This window comes from Gallus gallus, chromosome 8, assembly GCF_016699485.2.
Source record: "Gallus gallus isolate bGalGal1 chromosome 8, bGalGal1.mat.broiler.GRCg7b, whole genome shotgun sequence".
Lineage (NCBI taxonomy): Eukaryota > Metazoa > Chordata > Aves > Galliformes > Phasianidae > Gallus > Gallus gallus.
In genome coordinates this window covers 29,487,835-29,504,837 of record NC_052539.1, presented here as the reverse complement: position 1 = coordinate 29,504,837, position 17,003 = coordinate 29,487,835, and the positions used below count along the sequence as shown (strand labels likewise).

The window sequence follows — 17,003 nt, the reverse complement described above, 5'->3', positions numbered from 1 at the left end:
AGGAAGCTCAGGTTTGCACTGTTTGTAGAGATAGGTATCTCGAGTCAGCATTTATTAAAGACTGTGTGCTCTTTTGTACATTGCAGAACTGGGCTAGGGAAGCCAGATGATGCAGTGATGCAAACACAACCAAATTTTTGACCCAGGATGTAACAATACGCAGGTAAGCACATGATCCTGGATTCCTCAGAAGATCCCCCCAAAAGCATTCAAAAGTGCTACAAAAAATTGAAGCTGAAAAATCGATAGTCACTTATTTTTCTCTTGAGATACATACTTAATGTTGACCTGTTTATATTACCTTGTGTCCTTTCAGGACACTGGAGTAAATGCAGGATGTCCACAGACTTGAAAAGAACATGCTTAAACCAACTATCGTGAAAAAGACTGGATATGAAGGCTTACAGCAGTTGAATGGAAGAATATAATTTCAATGCACAGAAATAGAAGGAACATCAGCACAAAACTGGCAACGATAGACCAAATACATTTAGAGCCTAGTGAGACCCAGAAGAATAAATGACGTGTGCTTAGCAATTGGAGAACCAGACAAAGCAGCCTGGATATCCTCCAACTGGAGGGTCTTTACTTGGTTTTTAACAGAATGAAAAAAATAAACTTACCGTAGTCAGAAATAGTGCAGGCATGAGCAAATGAAAGCAGCATGTCTAGCATCGACACAATGTCAGACAGCTTGTATAGACAATGAATATGTTCATAGATCTCATTCAGCAGTTTACACACTATTCTTTAAAAAAAAAAGCAACAGTTAATTATGTTCATTCTGCATACATTAGGATGGGAGGTTACTTCATAAAACATAATCACCTCTGACAAATGCAGGCAAAAATCTGAATTTCTTTGAAGTATATTAAGATCTTACACAATGATCTCAGATCAATTACTGCCATCAAGTACAAGACACAGCTCAAATACCAAAAGCATGTTATGAAAGCTTCACACATCGAATTAACTAAAAACACAGCTGTGGAGTCAAATATGTTTTAGTAACATCCTCAGGGTAACTCTTAAATTCCCTTAGGCCTTCATGTTAATAAGAACAAAACAAACAAAAAAACCCACACAATTAACCATACATGGTTTCTAAAAAGAAAAAAAAGAAAATTCCACAAAAATTCACTATACACCTAGCAAGTTTTCTGAAACAGCAGGTTAACACAACATGCAGCAGGGTCAAAAATACAGATATAGTCAGCTCTACTGTTAACTCAAATGATAATGATTCCACATGACAAAATTAAGAAATACTAAATACGAAGGCTACCATTACTAATAAACGTCTACGTCCTTCTAATCATGTTCAATACAATATACAGGTTGTGTTACTTCTTTCCTCTCAGGTAATGCACTTGATCATCAACACCACTGATGACACCGATCAGCGTTCACCATGGATTATTGCCATAAGTAACCATAATTTATCAAAAAGGTGGCTTAAAAAAAACCCTAACATACAAATAGTTTAAATATGACAAAAGAAATGCAGTTTGCAGAAATACATAATAGTTTTAAACGGTCTTACAAGTAGGTCATGTGATATATTTCTCTCAGGGATTCCTGGCATCTTTCATTCATTTTTATTAAATCTGCTGAAGTGAAGCTATATGTGTTCCTTGTTTTAGTGACCTATGGGAAATTCAAACCAACAGTAAGAACTTGCCACATAATCAAAAGCCAGAACAGTTTCTAGAAAGCAATCTGGGAAAAATATGGAGAAAAAAAAAGGGGGAAAAAATATTTAGGAAAAAAAAAATTTCCTAAATAAACTTTCATGACAAATCCTTATAAAAGACAGCAGTTATCAATAAGATACACAGCTTTACAATTACAAGCAATGTAGTCCCGTGTAGTTGCATGAGAAATGGGGTGGTTGTACCAATTACACCTTTGTTTACTTCTAGGTATGTTTACTGAAATTATTTTAACTGTTGTTTAAATTGCTGTATTATATGCTTTGTTATTGTTGTTATACAATTTATATACATTATAAAATTATACATTTTATATACATTACTCATATAAAAATTTATTAATAAAATACCACCAGTGCAGATACCTTTGTAAATTCTGAAGGAAGTTTGCCATTGGGTAATGCTGAACAATCAGCATTCATCTGGATAAAAAATCCACGCACAGAACTGAAACTTGTTTTCAGTGGTAGGTTGTACTTCTCGGCAAGTTGTGTTATCATACCTACACACCACAAATAACAATCAGATCCTAATTATATAGACACATACACATTTACCTGTACAAACTGTGGAAATGATTCAGACAGGTTGAACATGTCAGATAAGTAAAGGACGGACCAAAAGAGTTTTAAATATAGAGATCACAATATAATTGTTCAGCCTCATTTAGATAAGATTGAATTTTTTTCTACAAACGGAGAACCTGAACATTAATATCAAAAGTACTTCAGTTACACATCAGTGATGAACAGCTTATACTAATACTAAATATGTTTCCCACATAAAAAGGTTATGTAACATATGATTACATGGCCTCTGTATACTAGATGTAATGTACTTTGAACTCCAAGAAAATAAAAGTCTCAGTTTGGAAATACCTGCTATGTCATCAACAATTTCTGTGTATGTTCTACGAGCTATGTCAAGGAATTCATTGATGTTTGGCTTAACAGCATAGCATTTCTGGGTCCTCATACTCAGACATCCTTTTGCGTATCTCGTATCATCATTAATCACAGCTGTAATCTTTTCAAGTATAATTCCAAACCTGCAATATTAGTAGTGTCAATATTAGCTACATAATACTTTATGATTGTAATTTGCATCGTTATCCTGAAATTACAAATAACTGAAGCAAATGCTCTATCTTTGAAACAAGCATTAAATTTCATGCACGTTTTCACCTCAAAACATAGTACAAGTAAGTCTGATCAAAAATATCATTTGATAGTCTTTGGGAGATATAAATGCCCAAATATACATAAGTAACAGTTTACTTTTGCATTAGTACAAAGACTCTAGGAAACTACTGCTTCTGCCTTCTTACAATCATTTCTAACGGAGTACAGTTTGTTCATCAGTTAATATCTGTTCACAAATGTTCTTCTGCTTTGGTTTTTCCAGCATTTGTTTATTAGTTAAAAGTAAGAATTTTAACACAAAAATCAAGCTTTTAGCCAAAACAATAATTATGCTTGCAGCCACAAATAAGCAAAGATTCAACATAATTATTGTAATACCTTCTATCTTCAAGAGCATTGTAATAGGCCCTTAGCAGTGATGTGTTACACCTTCTTAAAGCAGCCTATTAAAAAGTAAAATATGAACACAAACAGTTAATTATTTTCATAGTCCTTTTAAAGGACCAGAAGTTCTTAAATTCACTAAAGCTTATCAGCAGTTGCTTAAGCAACCTGCAGAACCTGAGTGGGAGTTCCAGTTAAATAGTTGTTAGAAAATCAATTATTCAGATAATGGTAAGAATCCAGTTCTTAGGAATACTGGGCTCAAATAATTGTCTTTCATTTGGCTTAGAAGTTAAAACAGAATATGTTGCCAGACTATGCGTTCTGCAAGATATATGGTACATCTCATGAGATGTACCAAGTAGAAAGGACTAATTCGTTTGTACTTCACACCCCAAAAATGACAGATATATCTTACTTTCAGAGGCTCCACAAGTTCCAGAGTATGCTTCAGATAGATTATATTACTTATTTTTGATTCAGCAGTTTTAACCTGTTGAAGAATTTTTACAAATATAGGAAGTGTTTGTATGCTTATTTAAAGAAAGTATGCAACTAGCAGAATTCACACTGTGACTCTAAAGGTTTATACTGTTAACTTCTAGTGAAAATTGCTGAAATACTTTATAAACTTATTTTGACTACTTGGTATGTAACTGCATAAAAACTGTTCACAGAAATTGTACACTGCCAGCTGTGATCGTTTGCCCAGCAATAAGTGGTGCTTTTCTTATGGCTGCACAGATAATGATCAACTCTGAGAATACGAAGTTGTAGAAGATTAAAAGAAATTTTTACATTTTAGGTACAGACTCTTTCAAAGCCACTACACAACGTATCATAATTAAGATGCTCGGTCCTTTTCATAAACTCTGTTAAACACCACGTAATCTAATCTGGTCTGACATATTGTTGATTGACATACTGAAATTCTTAAGCATACGTACACATAATCTTAGAATAAATAAATGTCAGTAAATGTTAAACATTTTGTTTGCTCTTCAAAACTTGACTGCTCTTCAAAACTTGACTGCTCTTCAAAATTTTTAGTCCACATTCTAATTTTTGTATGCCCCATTACATTTCTGATAAAGAATTTTGCTGTTGCCATTAGCATATACAATACATACTGCATTGCATGCTCTTGTAATTTCAGATGAGAAAAATAAAGGATATGATAATCCTGCTATCTTACAGAAGTAAGAAAAAAAAGTACATACACGTACACATATAGTGCCTCTGTACTATACCAGTATGTTTATAAACCTATATATATATATACATACGCACATGAAAATTACTCTTCTACCCTTCTAGGATAATATGCATATGAAGTTCCTGCACACACATGCATACAGACACAATATAACATGAATAACAATAGTTACTTTGAAAATTAGTATCATCATTTCCTTCATGGAAATGCATGCTTGCTGATTTCCCTATTGTTACCATCAAATAGTATTTGAAATAGCCTCTGAAGATGGATCAAAAGAGTTATCCAAGATAAAGAGCCGTGAATTTTTACAGGTTTCACCCTACCAATATGAGAAGGCAGTGCTCTGAAAAAGAAGAAAGGATCTCTCTCCCTACATGAGAGGATTTTTAGAAACTGATAAACACACTGTTTGGTTCCAAACTAAATCCAGTGTCAGTTTTTAATCATGAATACGTAAGTATGGCCTCCAGTGAAATTTTTTCTCTTGTATGCATATTACAAACTGTAATCTTGTGGCAGAGGGCATCTATTGCTTTATCTTATAGTTGGACGACATGAGTGGTCTTAATGGTCTTTTCTAACCCAAATGATTCTTTGATTCTTACCATCTATACAAAGTTGTTTTCTCTAAAAGACAAAAGAGAATTAAAGCAATACTAAATATGCTAACAGAGGAATCATAATCTTCAGAAAACATGGAGTGTAGGTCCCATGATGGAATCAACCATCAAAAGGAGATGCACGGTAGTTTATGAAGAGTTTATATTTCATAATGAAACATACCTTTTCTAATGTAGTGCTTACAGGAACTTTACTAGAACTAGTGTTATTCACATAGCTTTATACGTGCTGCACTTTAGGGTCAAAGGAAGAAAATGAATGAATATAACCATAGTGGCTAACTGTCTTGTATAATGGTAGTTCTTTAGGATTCAATATTCATGAAGAAAGTGCAAACCTATCTTTCGTAACATCTCACATGAATTTCTCAACATCATATATTGTGATAAGCAAAGCACAAAGATGCAGAGAAACAGGTTTTTTTGTTTGTTTGTTTGTTTTTTTTTTTTTTGTACTAGAGATTTAAGTCCCACAGATTTAAGTGCTATTGCAGCAGATAGCCCTAGTTAACTTTGTTTCCTGGGAAATTACTAATGTCAAGTCACACCCAGACAAAAAGGAACAAGGTTCTCCAATACGCTGACTCACTATGCCTTCCAATAAAAGGCTATCAAAAAAGTATCAGTCAAACTGAGAACTGGAGGCAGAAGGGATTTCAAGACACCGTTCAGAATCGAGGTCTCCCCCTCCCTCTCCCTCATATATATACATGCCTGAGCATTTAAGGTTCTTTGCATACTGGAACTGTCAGTGTAAAGGGAACTCCCATCTCATTTGGTACCACTCACATAGTGTAATCAAGCATCTTGTTTTCTGTCAGCTGGTTGTTGCTCAGAGGAAAACACAAAACTTCCCAATGAAGAAGTTACACTTAGCTTGTACTATGTCTGTATCTTGGAAACTAGGAAGTAAAGAATTCCTATTTCTGTCTTTGTAGCTTTACACAATTTAGTAATTAGAGGAAGATATATCTGTATCTCTGCATTATAAACACAGCCAAGCAAAGTCCAAGCGCTTCTTAGGAATCTTTTCCAAAGGTATTTCTTAGGCTATACAGAGTAATTTCCATTAATATTACATGAAAACTAAGAGATTTTTTAATTTCATGTAAGGAAGATGCATAATTTTCTTTAGGCTACCAAAAACTGCAGTAACCTCTAAAAGTTACATTACAGATTTTTTTCTTTTCATGCTGATATAAAAACTCCTTATAAGTTATCATTATGGCCTAGTGGGAGGTATCCCTGCGTATTGCAGGGGGGTTGGAACTAGATGATCATAAAGGTCCCTTCCAACCCAAACCGTCCTGATTCTGATTATCAAGAAGGATATACTTTTATGAAGAAGGAATCTGAGGAGTGGTGAAGAAATCAAACTCTTCTGGGGTTCAATTTGCATATATTATGATGACATATTACAATAAACCCAAATCTTCCTAACATTCACCTTTAAGAATCTTATCCTGTTGTAAAATATGACATACAATCTATGATAACATTAGTCCATGAATCTTTAAGGCGCAGCCTTTTCTTATAGATTTTTAGATACACAGATATATATTTCACATATTGCATGTTATGTGCAGATAACTCATTATTCTTAAGTGTATTTTGGAACATACTGTATCTTGCTTTGGAATTTGTACCAAAATTGAAAGCAGTTGTTCTGTATCCAGGAATTTGGAGATAACTGTAAAAGAAAAGTAATCAGATCAGAAATGTAACTGAAATTTCAAGAAAATCATATTAACAATCTGCATTTCTTTTACTTTTTAAACACAATTATTTACTAAGGCTTATGCTAATCCATTTATTTTTATCCTAGCTTTTTATTTACCAGGAAAAAAAAAAAACAAGACAAAAATATCCGCTGTCTAAATTATTTAGTCATAATTATACTTACCACATCCAAGAATGCAGTGATTATTGTATAGGTGAACATATATCAATTCAATAATATTCTTTTTCCTAGAGCAACTTTCGAAGTATATATGATCTAGACAATAATTAAAAGTAAGAACAGTCTAACTGTCAAACAGAAGGTTAGAAACAAAAAACAGAGGAAAAGAAAACCTCAAATGTGCAAGACTGCCAATAATTTCTCTTCCATGTTTCTTTTGTGATAAAGATTAAGCTTACACAATACGCCTTCAATGGCCTAACTCGTACTCTTTGGTACTGTATTATTTTTGCATTTGTCTGGACCATTATGTTTTAGGAAGCAAAGGAAAAGAAAACAAAAACATAAGCAAGGCCTTTGTTTGTTTTTAACAAACAAACCACTTCCAAAACTGCATGTATCAAGCCATAAGAGGTAAACTCCAATTATGTGAAAAAGCTATTAGCTTTCTGACTTTAATCCACTTTACAAGTTCACTTTTCTTTGCAAAAAATATTTTTAAAAAAGTCACAGTATCACAATAAAAATGGCTTCAAAAGTTATGAATGACCACTACAAAAAATGTCACCTGACAATCATAATAAAATACCTTTCAAACATATTGAATCAGATTGCACGCTGTCACAAATTAAAAGTTTAAAAAGGAATAGCATATTATGTATTAAAAAATAAACTACTACCTGCTTGAAGACCAAAAAACAGCTCCTCATCCTGGAGAAATTCCTGAACACAGTCCAATCTTGTTTTAATTGTTTCAGCATCAACAAGTGGCTCCAGGATATTGGATCTGAGTCTTCGACTTCCACCTGGAGTTCTAGTGTAATTTAGGACACCAAAAAGCGTGTGACCATTCCTGTCAAAACAAAACATACAAGAATGTATTCATTAAAATAATGATGGTAAACAACAAATGACATTTCCAGGAAAAGTATCCAAAAAATTCAAGGCATGCTTTCAGAGTACTTAGCACCTTCCTACCTGCTATGTGTATTTTATGAACCATAACAGTTTACAAAGTCAGATGCAGTTTAATACAATATTAGCCATCATTTTATCATTTATCAAAACATAGAAATACATTTGCATTCAGAATGCCTTCATCTTTTTTAGGATTACTACACTGCTACTGCAGTTTACACTTCTCCTCTCAACTATCTGAATTAGCACACAAATCATACAAAAAGACAAATATTATAATCTGAGATCAAATGCTAATCAGATAACTTTCAGTAAAACACATTAATGAGGAAAACTTGATTTAGGTGGCTGCAATCTTAAACACTCTTACCGAGAATCTCTGTTATTAGTTACCAGTTCCAGATTTTGGGCTGATGATGAATCTATCATAGCTGTTTTCTCACTCCCCTGGAAGTGGACCTTGAGTGACTTAGGAGCATAAATGGAGTTCTGAATAAACTCAACATATTTTAGCAAAGCTGCAGCAGCTGCAAGACAGTAGTACCTTGGAAAGAAATGATCTTTAATGAATGTTGAATAGTGCTACCTAGTTACCAAAAAACAAGTGGTATACCAAAGAAATCACATTTAACACTAGACTTGACACTTGCTGCTTGACAGTTACTTGAGAGCACTGAAAAAGCAGTATATTTAACAAACGTATACACATCCGACAATCACAGGATTGCAGGGTTTGGAAGGAACCTCAAGAGATCATTGAGTCCAACCCCCTGCTAAAGCAGGTACTCTACAATAGGTCACATAGATGGGTATTGAATACCTCCACAGAAGGAGATTTCACAACCTCCCTGGGCAATCTCTTCCAGTGCTTCATAACCCTTAGCATAAAGTTCTTCTGCATGTTAGTATGGAAATTCTTATGTTCAAGTTTTAGGCCATTACTCCTTGTCCTATCACTACGCACCACCAAGAAGAGCCTCGCCTCATCCATTCACTTCCCATCTCCCTTTAGATATTTATAAACATCTATCAGATCCCCCCTCAGTTTTCTTTTCCCCAGGCTGAACAGACTCAGATTACTTGGCCTTTCTTCATATGGGAGATGCTCCAGGTCCTGTATCATCTTTGTGGCCCTCTCTGGGCTCGTTCTAGGAGATGCTTGTCTTTTTTGCACTGGGGAGGAAGCCCAGAACTGGACAAAGTATTCTAAATGTGGCCTCATCAGGGCAGAATAGAGGGCAAGTATCGCTTCCTTCTACCTGCTGGCCATACTCTTTTTAACGCACCCCAGGATACATGCATATAATGTGTACAATATAATCATGGGAATCAAGTTGTCATGAATATCTGAGTCTCTGTACACTTTATATCCCATATTATGTATCTTGTACCGTGTACATACATATTTCTGTGGTTATATGTGACTTTAAATGAAGACTCTGCACAAAGTATACAGAAAATTGCTGGTGCAAGGAAATCTTTTTTGCAGAAGTCGAACTGGAAGGCATTCATAGTTTTTACATTGCCTGTTTAAGAAGAGAGTGAAAAGGGCGAAGTGGAAAGTTCTGAAAACCCAAAGCAATCTTTAAGTTTCTGGATACAACAGAAATATCTGAAGGCAGAATAAACAGTTATGTTAAGAACTTCTTAACTTTAAAAAAAAATGCATCAAGCCACTGGCTTTTGTACTAAGCATGTAAGAAGCTGTTAAAAACTTATCTGGATGTGGTGTGATTTCTTCTTATTTAAACATACTTTGATTGAATCTCCATGAAAACAGTGCTGAATTCAGATGCACATAATTGCTCTATATACTCCAAACCCTTTGTTTCATTGAAGTATTTTCTTTGTACGGTTGTAAACGTCACATTCTGTGAAGACAGGGGAAAAAAGCAAATAGTTTAAAAAGTCACATATAATTTTTTCATCAGACAGACTTGTCTATTTTTGCTAGGGATCTTTGCTCCCAAGAAAGTCCACCAACTGATTTCAGCACACGACTTCAATGAGCCAAGTTCAAAATTGTCTGCTTTAACTAGTTAATAAATTAATCTCTGTAATTTTCTGAAGTAGAACTAGTAGTGTTGGAGCTGCAATGGGATTATCCTGTGCCACAGTAAAAAACAATAGGGCCAGAAATCACATAAAACGCACAAAATCTGACTGCATTTAAAGCTTTAGAAGTTGTAGAAGACTCAACAATCATACAGATGTGATTAACAAGAGCTCTAAAATGCAGAATAAAATTTAAGAGCTTACTTTGAAATGTTCTGTTATTAAAGCAAACAATTTTGTTGTGTTCCCTGCTTCACAAGAGGTGTTTGGCATTATTATTTCCAGAGGTGTTAAAATCTTCAGTTTAGTAATGACCTGAAAAAAAGAAAAAAAATCTTGAGTAATTCAATATAAATCCATATCTAAAGCAGCTTTACACTATAACGTATCAGGAACAAAGAAATATGGAATTCTTATATTTTAAAATCACAGCTTATCTTGTAAATAATGACCAAACTTTATGCTTATACATTAATGAGCTAAATATATCTGTAGCTATATAAATACAAAGTACATAAAACTACTTTAAAAAATAGAAGTTATCTTTTATTTAAACACTGTTATTTAAACACAAAAATATGTTTGTGTTTGAAGCATAGTGTCCCTTACAACTTGGTATATTCCATGATTCCATAATTTTGAGTACTTGGGAGTATGAGAAAATAAATGCCTTGTTCAATCAGTGATTTTCAATTCTTCCCTTACAAATTTTGAATTGTGAACTGTTATTTGTCACATCACCATATGAACGTCTAAGTCTCTCACGCATCTACACTCTCAAACTGCACACCACTTTGAATTTTACTACTCCATATTACAGAAGTATTTACATACCTGCCAGGTTCAATACATACTTATGCCTGTCAGAACCAGGATAAGCTTTAAATTAACTAATGGTAAAAATCAAAAAGAAGATAAAATAAATCTAAAAAAAGAACAAAAACCCACAAACACCTGACAGCATTACAAATTTTAGTAAATAGATCTAACAGTTGTTTACATTCCCAGTCATATCTACTTGCCGTACTAATAAAATCTAGTTTTTCTTAGTCTGAATACTGTAGATACACTGCAAGCTACATTCCTTTCTAGCACATATAGCCACAACAAAATTGTTAAGGAAGCAGTTTTATTAATACTAGAACTGCATCAACCAGATAGCTTACTTTCTTAATTAATGTAAAATATGCAGCACTGGTAGACAGAACACTTGGTTGTCAACTGAATACGTCTCGTTTGGAAATAACTGAGAACATTCATGCACCTATACAAAACCAGTGCTATAATCTACCTAAAACAAAAAAAAGTCACACTCGTGAAGTGCCACCCTCAAAGATGTTTTGTCTAATGAAAAATGCTTGCAAATTCTATTGCCAGGCATTCCCTAATGCTCTGCAGCACAAGGCATCTCAGTTTCACATAGTTCAAACACATTATTCTTTTCAGAAATGCTTTTTCTCTTTTGCAAAACATTCTTTCCTCTTGATCTGAAATCTGAGGCACAGCACAGAAAATAGCAGCTCTTTAAACAAAACAAGTATTTCAAATTCTCTAGAAATTCTTACTTTCCCTTTTGAGATTTTTTTTTTTCCTAAAAACAGAATCTTCCATTCCTGATTATTCATGCAAGGAATCCAAAGCAAAGCCTGTCATGTATACGATAATTAACTATGCAACAATACCTTGGCATAAGTCGTATTGTCTGCAAATTGTGATAGTATCACCTCAGGATTCTTTAAGTCAATACTGGCCATTCCTACTTCACCTCTGGCAAGGCCTCTTCCTTCTACTACAGCTACAATAACTGATGCAGCAGTATGAGCAGAGGCTGTAGATGATGATGTAACTGTAAAACAGTTGCATATACTCAGTTTTAATCCACTTTTTACATTCACAGAATCATACTTTGACATCCCCAGCTTGGACAAGCTGTGACAGAACTAGCAGTCTGAGGACTGTGAAGGCTTTTTTTTTTTGTTCAATTATTGTTTATTGTAGTATAGTTGACTGGTGCCGAAGTTCAACACATTCCTTGACCTTGTTCCTCCCAAACCTCCTCCTATGGTACTGAACTTTTAACAGCTCTGATTTTAAAAACACTAATGCATCTCTATCTTTCTAGCACTACTGTTTTCTGTGCCTAAAACCAACAAAGTAAGGCAATAAGGAGGACAGTTTGAGAGATGAGTTATCATCTGCAGTCAGAACTGGGGGAGAAGCAGTCAGACAAAATGAGCTGACCCTCCTGATTCTGCTCCGATTTTCTTTGGGCATCTGTCATCCTGATCTGCGCAACAATATGCCTCAGCCAACAGTTATTGAGTCCCCATATAAAATATTATGCTATATTACCTGGTAAGCACTATTAATTCCTAGGTCACTGCACTTCCTACATAGAGATTTAATTAACCAGGGTGATGACCTTTTTCCCTGGTGTACCAATGAAACACTTAAAATTCGGATACAGTGCTTCCTTTGGTATCTCTGCTAATTTTGGTGTTACGTTCTTCAAATCTCACTGAAGAAGCTACTAACATTTTGCTCCAAAATCTGCAACCCCAGATTGTGAGTCTATGCAATTCAAATGAGAAGACAGACACTGCAGAAATAAGGTAGACATACATATCTGTATGTGAATTTCTGTTGAGAACAAATGCAGAGAACAATTACCTATTAATTTCACTGAAGCAGCTAATAAGAAACTGAAATAAATTTTGAATGCTAAAATGCAACTTGCTGATCAATACTAAAACAATTATCACTCCATGAAATATAGTTACTTCATGATCTCAAGCTTCTTAACCTTCACACAGAAGTCAAACTAAACCTTACAAAGCTGAGTTGAAAAGGCTCTTCATTTAATAAACATTCTTGAATTCACTTACACGTTCAGAAGACAAGCCATTATTAAATAACCACCAAGTATAACATACTTAAAATAAGAAAGACACTTCCTTTTACACAGTATAGATTTTTGACAGCACATACAACCTGAACCACCAATAATCTGTATTGGTTTCATGTAATTACTTATATTGTTTTCCATCATTACTTTCCTCAAAAGAGGAATCAGCTCTCAGATAAAATTGAAACACAAGTGTTCTCAGAACAGAACTGTTCTGTCAAGAAGGCATAATACACCAAACTTTGGATACACTCAATTTGTATACCCCAAACCAAAACTAACCGCATCAGAAATCTCAAAAAGCAACCATAATCAAAAATTTATCTAGCAAGTGACAACTTGATCTGCAACTAACTGCTACCTAAGCATTAAGAAAATGTAGTCTTTGATACTGCACACAGCTGAGTCTGAACCTTCATTTTACCCTATTTTTGACAGACGCCAGCAATGGCATTCACGTATAGTTTCATCTAAGGCCTGCTTTGAAAACTTAATTGTTATTCTTAACGATGTACCCGGGACAATCCATGACACCCCCCATATCAGTAGCTGATTACATATATTTTTTTTTTAAACAGCAACTAGGAGGTAACGATAATAATAATGATTTCAGATTAGGTTACAGTAGTTAGACAATTTTGATGATGGTTAGTTGTTTAGTTTGTTACACACACACAAAAATAAATTTAAAAAAAATGCAATGACCAACCAACGTTCTTCATAATGTGGTATGCTGGATATGTTGTCTTCAGTACAGACCAATGAAATTTCGACCAAAGTTTCACATACAACACAGCAAGTATAAATAACCATACAGACACATGGAAACATATACACATACACTTGTAGACTAAAAGGAGATGAAAAATATGGTTTTAATTGCTAAGATGAGTAAAGGTTAGAGAAATCTGCTCTGTGGGTTTCAAAGTTATAGTCACTCCAATTCCTAGAGTAGTCAAAAAGAAAACAGGATCACAACAGCTGCAAGAAATGACAAACTTCACATTACCTCACTTTCTTCAATCAAAGAATTCAATTCAGTTTCAAGTAGAGAGTCAATTTGTAGTCTTACCAGAAATTTTTTTTTTAAATACAGATGTTTTTAAGAATCAATCTTAAAGTAACTAGTTTAGAGAATTACCATTAAATAAAGACTGAACTGACAGTGCTTAACTCGCACTGAAAGGATGAACTTTGAATATCATTACTTCAGCACTACCAGATTAACACAAAATGACACAAGACGACATTAACCTGTAAGATGACTTTGCTCATAAGCAGCATTGCAAAACTTTGACCCAATGAGCTATTGTGTAAGTGTTCTTTAAGGATCTACTATCGTACACCTTTGAAAATAACAACGTAAAATGCATAAGGAACTCACATGAAATTCCAATTAGTTCATGATACAAGATGTAGAATGCTTTATGAGCCTAAAAAGAAACCCTGATAAGAAACATTGTTCATAAAAGTAGGGGATCTGTTAGGTCACAGCTTGAACTGCTGATTAGGCACCTGGTGAAGGGGTGTGAGCAGAAGGGGTGGACCCAAGCTAGAGCCACTCTGGGCTCACAAAAGGGCCAGCCACTGAAGAGACATCCCCCTTGGATCTAGGCTGCTTGGGTATAAAAAAACAATTACAATTTATCTTTCGGTGTCGCACTATAAGCATGTTAAAAAAATAAAGTACGTTTAACAAAATGTTAGAGATATATGTTGAAGTATTTCTCTTAAGCACCGTCAGTGTACCTGAATATCCTGTAACAGGGGTATGGCTTCTGCCAATAGATCTGTTAGTAGAAAAGGGTACTTTTCCTACACAAGCGTTATTCAGGCTTCGTGCAGAACCACCACCTGTCAAATTCACTGCACTAGCATTTTCTGCACAAGAACTTTTGTCCCCAAGATACGATTCTGAAGGAAAGAAAAAAAAGTCAGTTTCTATTCTGAAAGCAACACATACACATCTTAGAAAACTGTATTTTGTACTAGAAGTAGAGCTGTCCCAGCAATCCACTCCCAATATCCTTCTCTACAGTAGTACAAGCCTGAAATAATAATGATTTTGTTTCAAAAAACAGCCTGTTATTGATAGTTACTTTCCATCATGACTTTAATTGCAGCAGTGATAAAAATCTCTGGTTAATTTGCTGCACTGAAACAATATAACTGGAGTAATTTTACAATGTGCAATTTCATATTCTAATGAGTGCCAGATGAAAAAAAATGCTATAGCAAACAGCTCTATCTCACATTTTCCCATTCGTTTTAAAACCCATAGCTGAAATCACATGCTTCTGTTTATGAAAATTCCAAAGTTTGAAAAGGTCACAATAATATATTTTTTAACATGCACATTCCTTTTTAAAAAAGGGCAGTAAAAGAGCAAAGAACTGTGCTCAAAAAATACCCTCTGCGTGACCATGATCTCCCTTTGAATTGATGAGCTTCAGCCTTCAGAAATGACACAGAATGAAACATACTTGTTAACTGTTACCTGCCATTTCTTCTACAGATATATCATAAGATTGACCTTTTTTTAAAAAAAAAAGTGGCAAAATACTTTTTTCCTCAGATCACTCTTAAATTCAATAAATTAGTAATTCATTTAGTAATTAGTATTTTACATATCCCAAGTGCTCTTGAGATGAGTAAAAACATAACATCCTTAATCCAGCTTGGATAACTCCTTTAAAAAAAAATTGAATATACAAAATAATGGATTTTGTGCACTTGAAGCATACAAAATACCACATGTTAACAGACATGTTAACTGCTTCTGTTCTATGTATTTCATTAACATTGATTTACAAAGTACTTCAGTATTTTTCTTCAATGAACTGATTACACAACATTTTCTCATAGTACAAGAATATTTACAGCACCATGTTTGTTTGCAAAGGGTCTTGCAAAACTTCCACTGTGATACATTCAAAAAGAAAAAGTATTAATTCAGATACACACTTTCTTTATTTATAAAGAGTGGAAAAATACGCATCACAATGCATAAAGATGACTGTTAAGATTAGTATTCACTTGGACTTCAGCATAAGTTCTCTGAGAATGTTGGCAGAAGAGACAGCTATTACTCTTGAATGTACTGAATCTGCCTTAATGTGTGGAAAAAGAAGCCGTTTCAAAGACCAGAGGAACCAAACCATCAACATCTTTTAAAAAAAAAAAGTAATAAAAATTCAACAATTAAGTTATGCTCTGCTCAAACTGGTATTGTAAACTGTTGTCTGTTTTGGATTCGAGTCCAACCGTGTTCCCCTTACTGAAAAACACACACTGCTTTCATCCCATTTACAGACAACAGGAACACGTGTACTTCAGAAGACATTTCAACAACTATCCTATTTGTATATAGTAGTTTTAGTGAAGGGAAAAACAAACACTTTTTCCAGCCTGCCAAGACAGAAAGCTGGCAAGACCAGGTGTGACGGACTGCTTAAAGCACACCTGTGAGGAGCTGTCAGGACCACAGCGTCTCTGAGCACGCCGGGGATAACATGGGACAACTAGGCCAAAAACTAAAAGCAGAGCCAGCTGAATCCGGCACAGCCCTGCAGGGAAAGCAACCGCTGCAGTGGAACTGGAATCAGCCAAATGACTCACGTGCAAATTGTCTAAAGCGTCAGGCAAAAATAGTATTTATTGTAAGAAACGTGAGGAACGCCGCCGTTATTTCGAGGAGCCGAACCAAAAGAAGCAGGACGGCTGGGATGAAGGGACGGCGCTTCGCCCCTGACCGCCGATCATACTGCGGCTACCGCAGCTCGCCCCAAGCTAAGGGCAGCAGGAGGAACACGTACGGGGCACACCGACCCGAACAGAGACGCCGCTCCCTACCTCCCCTTCCGGAGCGCGGCGGCTCCTTCCCACCGCTGCCGGCAGCCCGGAAGGGAGTGAGCCCCGCCCCGCCGCTGGAAAAGCCGCCGATGCTGTCCGCAGTGCTTCGCGGCGTCTGAAGCAGGCCCAGCGTGTAGTGCCCGCCCAACCCTGACAGGGAGGAGGAGCAGCGACCCGTATAGGACTCCGAGGCGGCCGAGATGACCGCCTGCCCGCACGCTTCCGTCTTACTACTGCCGTTCGACATCGCGGCCTCAGTTCACGCAGGCCGACCCGCCGCTACACCTGAAAATGGC

The 17,003-nt window shown here is 35.5% G+C and overlaps 1 protein-coding gene and 1 long non-coding RNA gene across 6 annotated transcripts in view; one reads left to right on the top strand and one right to left on the bottom strand.

The window, feature by feature from the left end:
- Window positions 1-2,589, top strand: part of LOC121111444 — a 10,555-nt gene extending 7,966 nt beyond the window's left edge. The window contains exon 2 of the long non-coding RNA XR_005862002.2: window positions 87-2,589. This is a non-coding gene — a long non-coding RNA (uncharacterized LOC121111444). The remainder of the gene's footprint in view (window positions 1-86) is intronic.
- Window positions 1-17,003, bottom strand: part of MSH4 (mutS homolog 4) — a 24,427-nt gene extending 7,424 nt beyond the window's left edge. For 4 of the 5 annotated variants that reach the window (XR_006930822.1, XM_040705213.2, XM_004936904.5 and 1 more), the window contains exons 1-14: window positions 16,708-17,003; window positions 14,605-14,769; window positions 11,633-11,796; window positions 10,155-10,265; window positions 9,651-9,766; window positions 8,266-8,439; window positions 7,658-7,830; window positions 6,700-6,767; window positions 3,657-3,731; window positions 3,233-3,297; window positions 2,591-2,760; window positions 2,078-2,214; window positions 1,544-1,647; window positions 624-748 (exon numbers count right to left, since the gene is read on the bottom strand). Coding sequence is in view for 4 of the 5 variants with exons in the window: in XM_040705213.2 (XP_040561147.1) it covers window positions 624-748; window positions 1,544-1,647; window positions 2,078-2,214; window positions 2,591-2,760; window positions 3,233-3,297; window positions 3,657-3,731; window positions 6,700-6,767; window positions 7,658-7,830; window positions 8,266-8,439; window positions 9,651-9,766; window positions 10,155-10,265; window positions 11,633-11,796; window positions 14,605-14,769; window positions 16,708-16,954 (1,894 nt within the window). In the remaining variant the exon portion in view is untranslated. The remainder of the gene's footprint in view (window positions 1-623; window positions 749-1,543; window positions 1,648-2,077; window positions 2,215-2,590; window positions 2,761-3,232; window positions 3,298-3,656; window positions 3,732-6,699; window positions 6,768-7,657; window positions 7,831-8,265; window positions 8,440-9,650; window positions 9,767-10,154; window positions 10,266-11,632; window positions 11,797-14,604; window positions 14,770-16,707) is intronic. The other variant, XM_040705214.2, reaches the window with a different exon arrangement.